At 37.4% G+C, this 12,444-nt stretch overlaps 1 protein-coding gene across 2 annotated transcripts in view; it reads right to left on the bottom strand.

The window, feature by feature from the left end:
• Positions 1-12,444, bottom strand: part of NUP205 (nucleoporin 205) — a 94,643-nt gene that overhangs the window by 41,731 nt on the left and 40,468 nt on the right. For both annotated transcript variants that reach the window (XM_054493782.2, XM_063667861.1), the window contains exons 14-22: positions 11,163-11,213; positions 10,370-10,579; positions 7,232-7,331; positions 6,695-6,832; positions 5,236-5,425; positions 3,762-3,882; positions 2,000-2,081; positions 1,317-1,481; positions 863-987 (exon numbers count right to left, since the gene is read on the bottom strand). In XM_054493782.2, the coding sequence (XP_054349757.1) occupies positions 863-987; positions 1,317-1,481; positions 2,000-2,081; positions 3,762-3,882; positions 5,236-5,425; positions 6,695-6,832; positions 7,232-7,331; positions 10,370-10,579; positions 11,163-11,213 (1,182 nt within the window). The remainder of the gene's footprint in view (positions 1-862; positions 988-1,316; positions 1,482-1,999; positions 2,082-3,761; positions 3,883-5,235; positions 5,426-6,694; positions 6,833-7,231; positions 7,332-10,369; positions 10,580-11,162; positions 11,214-12,444) is intronic.

Here is a 12,444-nt window from a genome sequence, read left to right as displayed (position 1 = left end):
TCCTGGCCAACATGATGAAACCCTGTCTATACTAAAAATACAAAAATTAGCTGGGCATGGTGGGCACACCTGTAGTCCCAGCTACTTGGGAGGCTGAGGCAGGAGAATCGCTTGAGCCTGGGAGGCAGAGGTTGCAGTGAGCCAGGATCACACCACAGCACTCCAGCCTGGGCAACAGAGCGAGACTCCATATCAAAAAAAAAAAAAAAGTGCTTTCCCAGCCTGGGCAATGTGGCAAAACACCATCTCTACTAAAAATACAAAAATTAGTCATGCATGGTGGGACACACATATAGTCCCAGCTACTTGGGAGGCTAAGGTGGAGGATCATCTGATCCAGGGGAGGTTGAGGCTGTGATGAGCTGTGATCACACCACTGCACTCCAGCCTGGGTGACGGTGAGACCCCTTCTTAAAAAAAAAAAAGTGCTTTCACTGATATTCTCATTGAAGTCTCTCAACAGTCTATTTCACAGCTTGAAAAACTCAGACTCAGAGTTTTTCATGCCATGCCCAAGGTGACTTCACCTGTCACGGGGCAGAGATGGGAACCAGAGGTCTTCTGACCCATCAGAGGAGCTACTTTAAACACAGCACTGTTGGAAAGTTTCTACACTACTGGTAAAAATCCATCACAAAAATCTAATTTCCTCTATTTTTCAAGTGATTAACGTAAGATTTGGGTCTATAAGAACTTGGGGTTTGTGCTTTACGGATTTTATCCACAAATGAAAGACAGGTCAAATTGCTAAATGAACTCATTTCAACTAAGTCCTACTGTTATACTGTCATATCTGTGGCATACTCATGCACCTGGTCAAGTTTCTTCTATTTAGTACCACAAAACACAGTTTTCTGTGTACCTGGTAACATAGCTCAGCCAGTTGAGGAGATTCTCGCACTGCCACTGGGCCTGTTCTCCCTTCCGTTCCTTTCTCCAAGATGTTTAGAATGGCGTGAAGGCATGTCCGAGGGCAACCTAACACTCCTGCATGAAACCAGAAAGAAATTCAACTTTTCTTTTAGAATTGCTGCATTAAAATCTTAGACTGCCTTTTCAAAAGTTAAATTCTTTAAATATATGATGTACTGTAAACACTCTTTCAAATACTGATACAGAAAATTGATAAAGGCTGATTCTCTATAGCTCAGTTTGTCCAGTCTTGTTCTAAGCCCTAAAGACTGACCCATCCATCACATTACCTTTCTTACACTTTTTCTTTCAATGAATTATCCCATGAGCCCAGAATGCAATCAGTGACCCCTGAGATACACAAATATGGAAGGAAAGAAATGCCTTTATGTCTTAGGCTATACCTGGATCTTGTAGGTTTGTAGTACTGACAGGTTTCTTCAATTCAAAGCCCAACAAGTAGAGAGCAAGATTGGGTGGATTGCATTCCAGAGAGGTAATGAGAAGATTCAAGATGTGGATTCTTGTTTCATGACGAATTGCAACTAATTTCTTTTCAAGTTCTGATCCTTAATGCAGAAATCACAAAACAAAATTACAAAACAATGGAAAGTTAATATAAATCAAATAAAAAATACAAAACTTGTATTCCAACTCCATGTTTTCTTTAGATCGTTTGCCTGATTATCTATCACATTCATTTCAGATTTATTTAAAGAGGAATCCTAAAAACCTTATGAATTTACAAGTTGAGTACCCTTTATCTGAAATGTGTGGGACTAGAAGTGCTTTAGATTTCAGATTTTTTTGAATTTTAGAATATTTGCATTATACAGGTTGAGCATCCCTAATCCAAAAATCCAAAATCCAAAATGAACCAATGAGCATTTCCTTTGAGAGTCATGTTGGTGGTGGTCAAAAGGTTTCAGATTTTATTTTGGATTTTGCATTCTCAACCTGTATTCTAGCAAATTCTCAATTTCTCTTACACCATCACTAAACAGTTAACAATTACAAGTGTTTTCTTTAAATTAAGCATATATAAAAAGTAAAAGAATGCATGTATGCACATTAATCTAAGGCATACCCTCTTCCAGACGTACAAATTCTTCTGCATCTTCACAATCCAAACACTCCACAAATCCAGCCATTAGTTTCTGACTTATACTCTGAAGTAACATGAAGGTAAAAAATGACAAATTATTACAGATTTCTAAATATTAGAAAAACTATGATTGATATATATAAACATTCATCCATAAAGAAAAATAGGCAAATCTGCTTAGGTATTTACGTTTTAGTTACATTTTTAATAGAAAACTCAGTTCCTTAAGTTCCCATAAGTTAGCTCTCTATACAAATAATTAAAGAAACAAAAGTTTTATAAATTCATGGATTTCAAAACTTGCTTCCTAATTTTCCTTCCCAAACCATCAAGCTAGTTTAAAAAAAAAAAAATCACATGAAATTGCTGTTTACTGACCTCTTCATTATATAGTCAGTGTTACGAGATCTTAACTAAAATGTAAAATAAAATTTTCATCTTCTCTCTTTAGAAATGTATTACTTATCACCCGTTTTCTATTTCTGAGCTGATTTTGCCTTTAATAATCTAGGAGGATGTTAAATCAGTAATAACAATTTATACCAAAATCAACCCAAAAATCAGCACATCGAAAACCTTCAGCATCCCCTGATTATCACATGGTTTCATAAACCTCATCCATAAGCCACAGATGAGACTTACACCTCTTACGGTGGTTCTCATGCTGGGTGGTACCACCACTCCAAAGGGAACTTAGAAATAAGTGGAGTCATCTAAGTAATCACATCTAGAAGTTACTACTGACAGACAGTGGTATCTAGGGATGCTAAAGGTACTAGATGTGAGGGACTATAACACGCAAAACAAGATCTGTGCCATCCAACATGCCAGAAGAGTCCTTATTTCAAAATAGGGACTCTATGAAGGACTACACAATAAAATCCTTCAACGAGGCCAGGCACGGTGGCTCAGGCCTGTAATCCCAGCACTTTGGGAGGCTGAGATGGGCACACTGCTCGAGCTCTAGAATTCGAGACCAGCCTGGGCAACATGGTAAAACCCAGTAATACAAAAAAACTAGCTGGGCGTGGTGGCATGCACCTGTAGGATCGCTTGAGCCCAGGGGCAGAGGCTGCAGTGAGCTGAGATTGTGCCACTGCACTCCAGCCTGGGTGACAGAGCGAGTTCCTGTCTCAAAAGAAGAAAAAAAGAATTCTTCAACTAGCTAAAGCAGTGATTTCCAACATAAAGATACAATGGGATGAAATGTTCATAAAGAAAAAAAAAGCAGATTCCGTAATTGTAGGTATTCAGTGAACAGAACTATTATAACTTGAATAAAAAGAGGAACTCCTAAAAACACTCTACAGTGTCATCAAATGAAGTGACACACAGGTGGATCACAAGAAAACCAGTGAAGTAGACAACTCACAACAACGAGATATTCAGAACTTGCAGACGGCTCACTTAGAACACAGGCAACTGACAGGTCAGGAGCAGTAAACAAACAAGTTAACAGCAAACCTAATCATTTTGAACGTGCTGAGAGTAGCAGTGGTCATGTACCTAGGGTAGCTGTGTGCCACATACCATAATCATGCAGTATCACTGTGAATAGCATTATCTTCAAAGATAAGTCATAGCCAAGTTCGTGGGTAGGTTATCACCCATCCTATACAAATATACTTACTTTTAATGAATTTTTCCACAACCAAGAATATGATTCCTCCATAGACACTAGAACTTCCATATAGTCAAAACGCAAAATGCACCAAAAAATAACAACAGCAACAAAATCAGTTACCTGGTCATGTGTGAAATCTCCAACCAACTTTATCTGAATATTAGAGTTGCAAGAGATACAACAGAGGATCTTGGCACTTTCAAAAGCCAATTCTGGATTAGTATTGCCATGATATAGGTATCTTTAAAAAAAAGAAAACATTTGAGAAACAGTGATAAAATTTTTGGTGTCTCACTATTCTCAATAAAGAAAATTTAGAACCAGGGCTTCCCCTGCCCATACAGCACTTCAAGGTAAATTAGGAAAACCTGTCCCCTTCTAAATAGATGCAGTCTGTTAGGGGTTGAATCATGTCCCTGCCACCAAAATCCTCATGTGAAGTCTGGCTAACCCAGTGACCTTATTTGAAAGTAGGGTCTTTGCATATATAGTCAATCGAGTTCAGACGAGGCCATTAAGGAGGCCCTAATAAAATATGACTGGTGTCCTCATAAAAAGGGTAAATTCAGACACAAACATACACACACAGGGAAACTGCCATGTGACGCTGAAAGCAGAGATCAGGGTGATGCTTCTATAAGCCACAGAACACCAAACCACCAGAAAGCTCAAGTTTTCTGTGAAAAGTTTGCTTCCTTTCCAGCCCTATCCTCCAAACACCTAGTTTCCCTACAGGAGACAGACAATATTGTCATTTTAGACTTAGAGATTTCGGGTGGGCACAGTAGCTCACACCTGTAATCCCAGCACTTTGGGAGGCTGAGGTGGGCGGACTGCTTGAGGTCAGGAGTTTGAGACCAGCCTGGCCAATATGGTGAAAGCCCATCTCTATTACAAATACAAAAATTAGCTGGGTGTGGTGGTGCACATCTATAGTCCCAGCTACTGGGAAGGCTGAGGAGGGAGAATCGCCTGAGCCTGGGAGGTGAAGGTTGCAGTGAGCCAAGATTGTACCACTGCACTCCAGTCTGGGTGACAGAGTGAAATGCTGTCTCAAAAAAAAAATAAATAAATAAAAAAAATAGACTTAGATTTTTAGAACATAGAAGAGAAGAAATTGTAAAGTTCAGAGTAATTAAAATCAGGGTAGCTAGAGAAGGCAACAGTAAAATGAGGCCAGGCGCAGTGGCTCACGCCTATAATCCCAGCACTTTGGGAGGCTGAGGCGGGTGGATCATGAGGTCAGGAGTTCGAGACCAGCCTGACCAACATGGTGAAACCCCATCTCTACTAAAAATACAAAAATAGCCGGGCATGGTGGCGCTCACCTGTAATCCCAGCTACTCAGGAGGCTGAGGCAGGAGAATCGCTTGAATCCAGGAGGCAGAGCTTGCAGTGAGCTGAGATCATGCCACTGCACTCCAGCCTGGACGACAGAGCGAGACTCTGTCTCAAAAAAAAAAAAAAAAAAAAAAAGTAAAATGAGGCAAAAATAAAAAAAAAGGTGATGCACTAGATACCTAACCAGATTTGAAAATCAAAGCTAGAATGTCTATCTGTTTACTTCATTTCTCTACCTACAAAGGTAACTTACCTGGCAATGTTTACCACATTATCTGCCTTCTTAGTTCTGGGATTAATTCCCTGCAAAAGCTGTTCTAAAGGACAGACTATTAGAGCCAGTTGACTCTCTCTGAGAAGGTCCATAAAAAGATTTTCCTTTTGCAGAGTAAGATTGAGAAGTGCAAGGCAATGCTGTACTGCTTTCTCCAGGTGTTTTTTCCCTATCAACCAAAAATAAAGTTAGAAAGTTATAAATTTATCTTAAAAACTCACAGTCAATTCTTAGGAAAACAAGACAAATGACAAGTTTTAGATTTTCAGATCTAGAGATTTAGACTCTTATTTCCAACTTTCAGCAGCAAAACCTAGAGATTTATGCTCTCATTGTTTCAAAATTTCAGCTCCAACTTCACAAAATCATTCATCTATGCAAGTCATCGTTATTTTGCAATCCAGAAAACTCCCATGGAATGGATTCTCAAGTCACTTCTTTATCTTTTCCCTTATTGTTTAGAGCAACGGTTCTCAGAATGGGGTGGCTGAGCCCCAGGGCACATCTGACAATGTCTCGAGACACTTCTAGTTATCCTAACTGGAAATGTGCTACTGGCATCCAGCTTACAATACACAGGACATCATCCACAACAAAGAAGTATTCAGCCCAAACTGTCAATGGTGCCAAAATTGAGAAACTCTGATCTAAAGTAAGACAAAATCATTGTGGAAAATAAAGCAGAAAATAGAAACAAGGATCACCCATAATCTTACCAATCAAATTTAAAATTGTGGCCTAATTCTTCCTATAGTGTCTTATCTGTATATTCTGACTATACATATGTTTATAATCTCTTTTCTCATTTTGATCACAGCCACATTAAGTAGAGGTAATACAGCATCGTGGTAAAAAGCATGAGCTCTGGAGCCAAGCTGACTAGGTTCAAATCCAAGCTCCCACACTTGATAGGGAAAGCCAGTATTTCAGCTTCTTTATTTGTTAAATGGAAATAAGAAGATCTAACACATTTTTGGATACATTGAATGCATTAATGTATGCAATGTGCTTTTAAAAGAGCCAAATACATAGTAAGCATTCAATAAATAATAATTAGTGGTAATAATAACAAGTAAAATTTATTGACCACTATGTATCAAGCACTATAGTAAGTGCTTTTAAAAATTTTATGAGGTGGGGGACGGACAAAAAAGTACTTTAAAGTTAGGGATGTTAAAGATGTTAAAATGATAGAAAGATCACTTCACCTACAAAAGACCCTGCAGTGAAACACAGTGACAGTGAGATTCTCTCTGTACTTTAGTCTGTTTTTACTTACAATACACTCTTGTTTAAATGATTCACTGAAAACACCACTTCAGAGAGAGAATCTTACAGTGAAAAATGACTTCAGAGATCATCTATTTCAAATTCTCAGTTTACAAAAGATGAAAACATCAAAGCTGTTTGCAAGACATGAAGACTTTTAAGCATATACCAGGAAAGGGGGCATAGGTGTCAAGCTGCTTAACTCCTTCTTCCAGTAAACTGAGAGCAAGCTCCAACATTGGTGACTCATTCAGCAGATGATACATCAGACTAAATCCAGGTGGCTTATAGGCTATGATTTCTTCTCCTAAATAGAACATAACATATGCCAAGAGATGAAGGGTTAGTATTTTTGTCACACCCTTGATTTATATGAAATGTATGAGACTTGTAAATTAGATGGCATCTAAATACATAAAGGCAAGTTTCAATTAGAGACACAGCAGTAATTCTCCTAAGGGCAAATCTGCACAAAGCAGTTAGTCAACTATTCTATTAACTCATTAAAGAAATTGTAATGCAGTGTTCTTGATCTTCCATTCAATAATTTTTTCTCTTCAACAGAAAAATTAAAATGATTAAAACAATGAAACGAAAGATTAAATTCTAATTTAAAAGTCTAATTTTTAATTTATGTATAACATAGCCACAATTTATAAATTATAAATAGTTGACACCTTGTTTGAAAGTGACAGAATTAACTTACCTTGTAGTTCCACAAACTGGTCTACAAAATCTTCAAGCTGAGGCTCATAATCTCTGAGCAATTTATAAAACACCTCCAAAACCACCTCAGCAACTTCCCACTATAGAAAGATACAAATATGTCAATAACAATAAAACAGACCAAGCTGGTGGCCTTGCAAGGCTTTTCACTCTTCCCACTTCTTTTTCCAGAAAATCAGTGAAGTTTCTTGTCTACTTCATTCACTTATGCTAAGCAATATAGAAATCCCAATTCATTTTGCTTTATTTTGCTAAAAGATAATGAATTGGCTCATTTTCAAGGTAAAATATTTTTAATCCATTATTCTTAAAGATACATTTTTATAGGAGATGTTTGGAATTCATTAATACATCGAAAACATTTAGTATCTAGTCATATTCAATTTACAATTAAACATCAAATTTGGACACTTTTCAAGTGCCAAACATTTCACATTTTCTCCAACAAGCTCGCCTGCAAAGAATCTGAGAAATCATCTCATCTAAATTCCTTATAAGTGAAGCAAGTGAAGCTCAGAGCAGTGAATGAATTCCCCAAGACCATAAAGCCTGGCAGCAAACAGGCTGAAAGTCGAGCCCAGGCCTTCTCATTCTCAGACCAGGGTTCCAGCCATGGCTATAGTCAAAGAAGGTTAAGAAGACACAATCACTGGTAGGCTTGCCCCAAATATTCCCATTATCGCCTTCTTATTCAAAATGTATTTAAAAGCTATGTACCAGTAAAGAAAAACACTTATGCCAAAAAAAATTATATACAACTGCATAGCCAGTAAAATTAAAACTTTGTTTAAAAAATCCACCACATAGAATTTTAATAAGACTAGGTTTGGTCATTGTAGACAGGGTGGTTTTTTGAATTACTATTTTAAAATTATTACTTCCACTGCACATAATTGTATCAAGGCTGAGTTAGAAAATGGGACTATAAAATGACTTTTTAATTATTTTTATATTATTCACTGTTTTGCATTTTCCAAAATTTTCAAAAAATTTTATTTAAATAAAAAAGGCATATTACCACATAATAATGGATTTAGGACTGGTAAACATTCCAATTGCCTCTAACACCCTGTTATTTATCTCAATCCAAAGCACTATTTGTGTGAGCAGCTAGTGTCCTAAAATAGTCATATAAATTAGATCTCAAGAACACTTTCAAGTAAAATAAATTCACAAAATTGAGGGAAAGTTTTTTACAGTAAGTTGGGGTGGAACTGAAATCAATGGCAGCCAGTGAAATGCAGCAACACTTGAAGTGTGGCTCTGCATGGGTGAAAAGTGATAGCATCTGGAGAGAATATGGCTGACTAATGCTCTAAACACTCAGATCACAATGACCTTTTTAAGAAAAAGCATATAAGGCATTTAAAACAACTGTAAAAAAGTATCAGAACATTTTGATGAAATGAGTGCTGTAATTATCAGCACTCATTATTCATCTGAAATGACTTTATTAATGAGGCATGGTTGCTGTTATTGTTTTCTTCCCATCAGGAAATATATGTTACCAAGGTAGTTCTAGAGCTTAAGTAAAGTGTATACTCCATCTCAGTGCTTATTTTTACAACTTGGCAAGCAAAAATTCTAATGCAATTGACAAAAAAAAGAACTTCAATTATTTGTGACAAAATATCAAAAACAAGCTATATCCAATGACAGGGCAGTGAATAAACTATGCTAGATACAAGTAATAGATTTTATGCAGTCACTAAAAAGACTGTTTTCAAAGAATATCTTAGGACATGAAAAAAATCCCCATGATGCTAAGTGAGAAAAAAGAAGTACAAAGTAATATAACTAATTATCTCAATTGTTAATTAAATGTACAGGCATAGGAAAAAGACTACAAGTAGTTATCCTTCCTTTGGCAACAAAATTAAGGATGATATAATTTCTTCATATATATATATATATACCTTTTTTTTTCAGATGGAGTCTTGCTCTGCCGCCCAGGCTAGAGGGCAGTGGTGTGATCTCAGCTCACTGCAACCTCCGCCTTCCCGGTTCAAGCAAATTCTCCTGCCTCAGCCTCCCGAGTGGCTGGGATTACCGTGCACCACCACGCCCAGCTAATTTTTGTATTTTTAGTAGAGACAGCATTTCACCAGTTTGGCCAGGCTGGTCACTCCTGACCTCAAGTGATCTGCCCGTCTCGGTCTCTGAAAGTGCTGGAACTACAGGCGTAAGCCACTGCACCTGGCCTTTTTCTTATTTTTTTTATATTTTCCTAATTTCTCCAAATTCGCATTAACTAAATTATGTTTATCATCATTAATACAACTAAAAAAAACCCAACAGGTTCAAAAACAGCCAACTACCAAAATAAAGCAGAAATGTTCCTACAAGATACAACCAAGGGTATTCTGTAAGGTTAATAAACAGTATTATAGACTAACGTGAATTACATCAGAACCTGGAAGAGTCTCTTACATAGCTTAGTGGCTATGAGCTTGGATCTGGAATCAGAGTCCTAGGTTCAAATCCTGGTCCTGGACCTTAGGCAAGTTCCTTAACCTTGCTAAGCCTCCATCTGTAAAATGGGAATATTAAATAGTACCTGCCTCATGGTAATATTGGAATTCTATAAAATGATATATATAAGCTCAGTGGTTAGTGTCTTGCAACCAGAGCAAATGTGTCATAAAGATCAGTGCTCTCTCAGCTTCCATCCATGGCAGACATGCCTAATGGATTACAATACTCCTTCCCACTAAACCAATACTCCACAAACCAGTGCCACTAATCAATAGAAACTGCTGTGCAAGTTTAAACTTATTTCAATCCCTAACCTAAACCATTCCAATAAGCAGTAGTAGTGTGTTTCCAACAAATGTGACACTTTTTGTTCCATTTTAGTCAAAACTTGTTAAACTAAGGATATGAATATGAACTCCTATCAATTAGATTACTGATGACTAATGTCAGTGCTTGGGTTTTAATGACCAAACTTATTTTTTAGTGCACATAAACTAATCAGACCACTTCATAGATATTTCAAAATAAAGACTGTGAATTTTACTACCTTTCAAAAGCTAACATGAATTTAGCACCATATACTTTTGATAAAAGAAAAAGCAGTAAATGCATAAGGAGAAAATAGCTTTTCTCTGAAGATAACCTTTTCAGCTGCTCTCCGGTAAGCTCTCGTACGGAATCGTAGAAACACAGAGTCTCTAAGGAACTGCAAATAAGGGTCAAAGCCAGGGGGCCGCAGTCCAGCACCCAAATTAGAAGGAAATGAGCTCTCCACCAGGGTACTAATAAGCTGGCAAAAGGCCCGAGTCAATGGGTATTCTTCACACCGGGATTCTATTTCATTTAGTTCAACCTTCCAAAGAAAAAGAAAGAAAACTTGGTAATAAAAACTATTAGCTATGAAGTGAAGAGTATTATGCAGACATTAACATATTAATAGTGCTAACTCACACCAAAAGACATAACAGATATTTCTGTTTTTCATTTAGAGGAAAAGATAAAAAAGTATTATATGAATCCAGATGAGTCAGATGGAAGAACTCCAAATTCCCACTTAGTGTCCCCAAACTTGAATTAAAAACAGAAATCTTTAATGTTTCTTTTAAAGAGAGGGAGAATTAGAGAGAAAAGAAAAGAAAATAATTAATTCTCCTTTCAGGTTGACTCAAGTAATCTAATTAAATTGAGTTAAAATCAAGATCTTTCCATTTGGATGGCTGCCATGTAACATCCTTTTCCAACTCTGAAACATGAAATATTTTGGTTCCTTTTATTAAAAGTTTCATCTCTATTTCAACACTGATCAGAAAACCCTTCAAATAAAAATACATTAAATTTGATAATTATGGAAACGTAAAAGGGTAACAATGAGTCATAGACTTCTTATCATTACATGCATGAATGAATTAACATTTAAACTAAAAGGAAAACTTTACCTCGATACCAATAGCTTGCCTTTGGCTTGGAATCCTCACAGTCTGCAGTATCTTAAAATAGTAAGAAGTAGATGTCAGGAGCATTCCTCATTCATCAATGAATATTAGTGGCTTTGCAATATAATAGTCACATACCTCACCCACTGGACCCACAGATCTCACAATGTCCACCAAAATGACAATCAATTAGTCCCTGGATGGACTTTCATTAGCAGTTCTGCCAGGTTGAGATAGAACTTTTGACTGTCTGGGGTTCTGAAAATTGGTAGTTTCTAAGAGCACACAAGACATTTTTTCAGCAAATTGCCTCTCAGATATTCTAGGAAATGAATCTTTAAAAAGGATTTATGGGATGAAATCTCACCAGTGTTCAAGATACTGGACTGTTTACAACTAGCCCTACTGATGGCACAAAAAACCCAAAAAGTAAACTTCTTTTTTTCCTTTTTTTGAGACAAGAGTCTCGCTGTGTCGGCCAAGCTGGAGTACAGTGGCATGATCTTGGCTCACTGCAACCTCCGTCTCCTGGGCTCAAGCAATTCTCCTGCCTCAGCCTCCCGAGTAGCTGGGATTACAGGCTTGTGCCACCATGCCCAGCTAATTTTTTTTTTTTGTATTTTTAGTAGAGACAAGGTTTCACCATGTTGGCCAGGCTGGTCTCAAACTTCTGACCTCAGGTGATCTGCCTGCCTTGGCCTCCCAAAGTGCCGGGATTACAGGCGTGAGTCACTGCGCCCAGCCAGTAAACTTAAGAGCAGGCTTGTTAAAGGAGGCTGAAGTTTTGACTTAAAATGTTCTGTCCAGACCTCGATATGGGCCTAAGTAGTCTATGGTATAATAAATAATCCTACTGTCATGATACTTTACTTTCTTGCAAATCAAAAGTATACTAATTAGGTAGAATCCTTTAAAAACAATAGTGTTGCTCTAAGAATACAAATGTCTAAACCCAATCACATTTGATTTCAGGTGTAAAGAAGCACTAAGCCCATAAGACACTAGCAAGTATTGGTACACTCAGGAATCAAAAGGTGAAGTATCCATAGTAAGCCAATCCCTCTCAGCAAACCCCAACTCTGTTAATTATTATGTTAACAACGTATCAATAACATCTTCAGGATATGTATGTTAGAAAATAATCTAGAGTATTTTACTGCTTCAAAATGGTTGCTTCTGGCTGGGCATGGTGGCTCACGCCTGTAATCCCAGCACTTTGGGAGGCCAAGGCAGGCGGATCACCTGAGGTGGGAAGTTCAAGACCAGCCTGACCAACATGGAGAAA

Source organism: Pongo pygmaeus, chromosome 6 (genome assembly GCF_028885625.2).
Source record: "Pongo pygmaeus isolate AG05252 chromosome 6, NHGRI_mPonPyg2-v2.0_pri, whole genome shotgun sequence".
NCBI lineage: Eukaryota > Metazoa > Chordata > Mammalia > Primates > Hominidae > Pongo > Pongo pygmaeus.
This window is presented reverse-complemented; position numbering and strand designations above follow the sequence as displayed.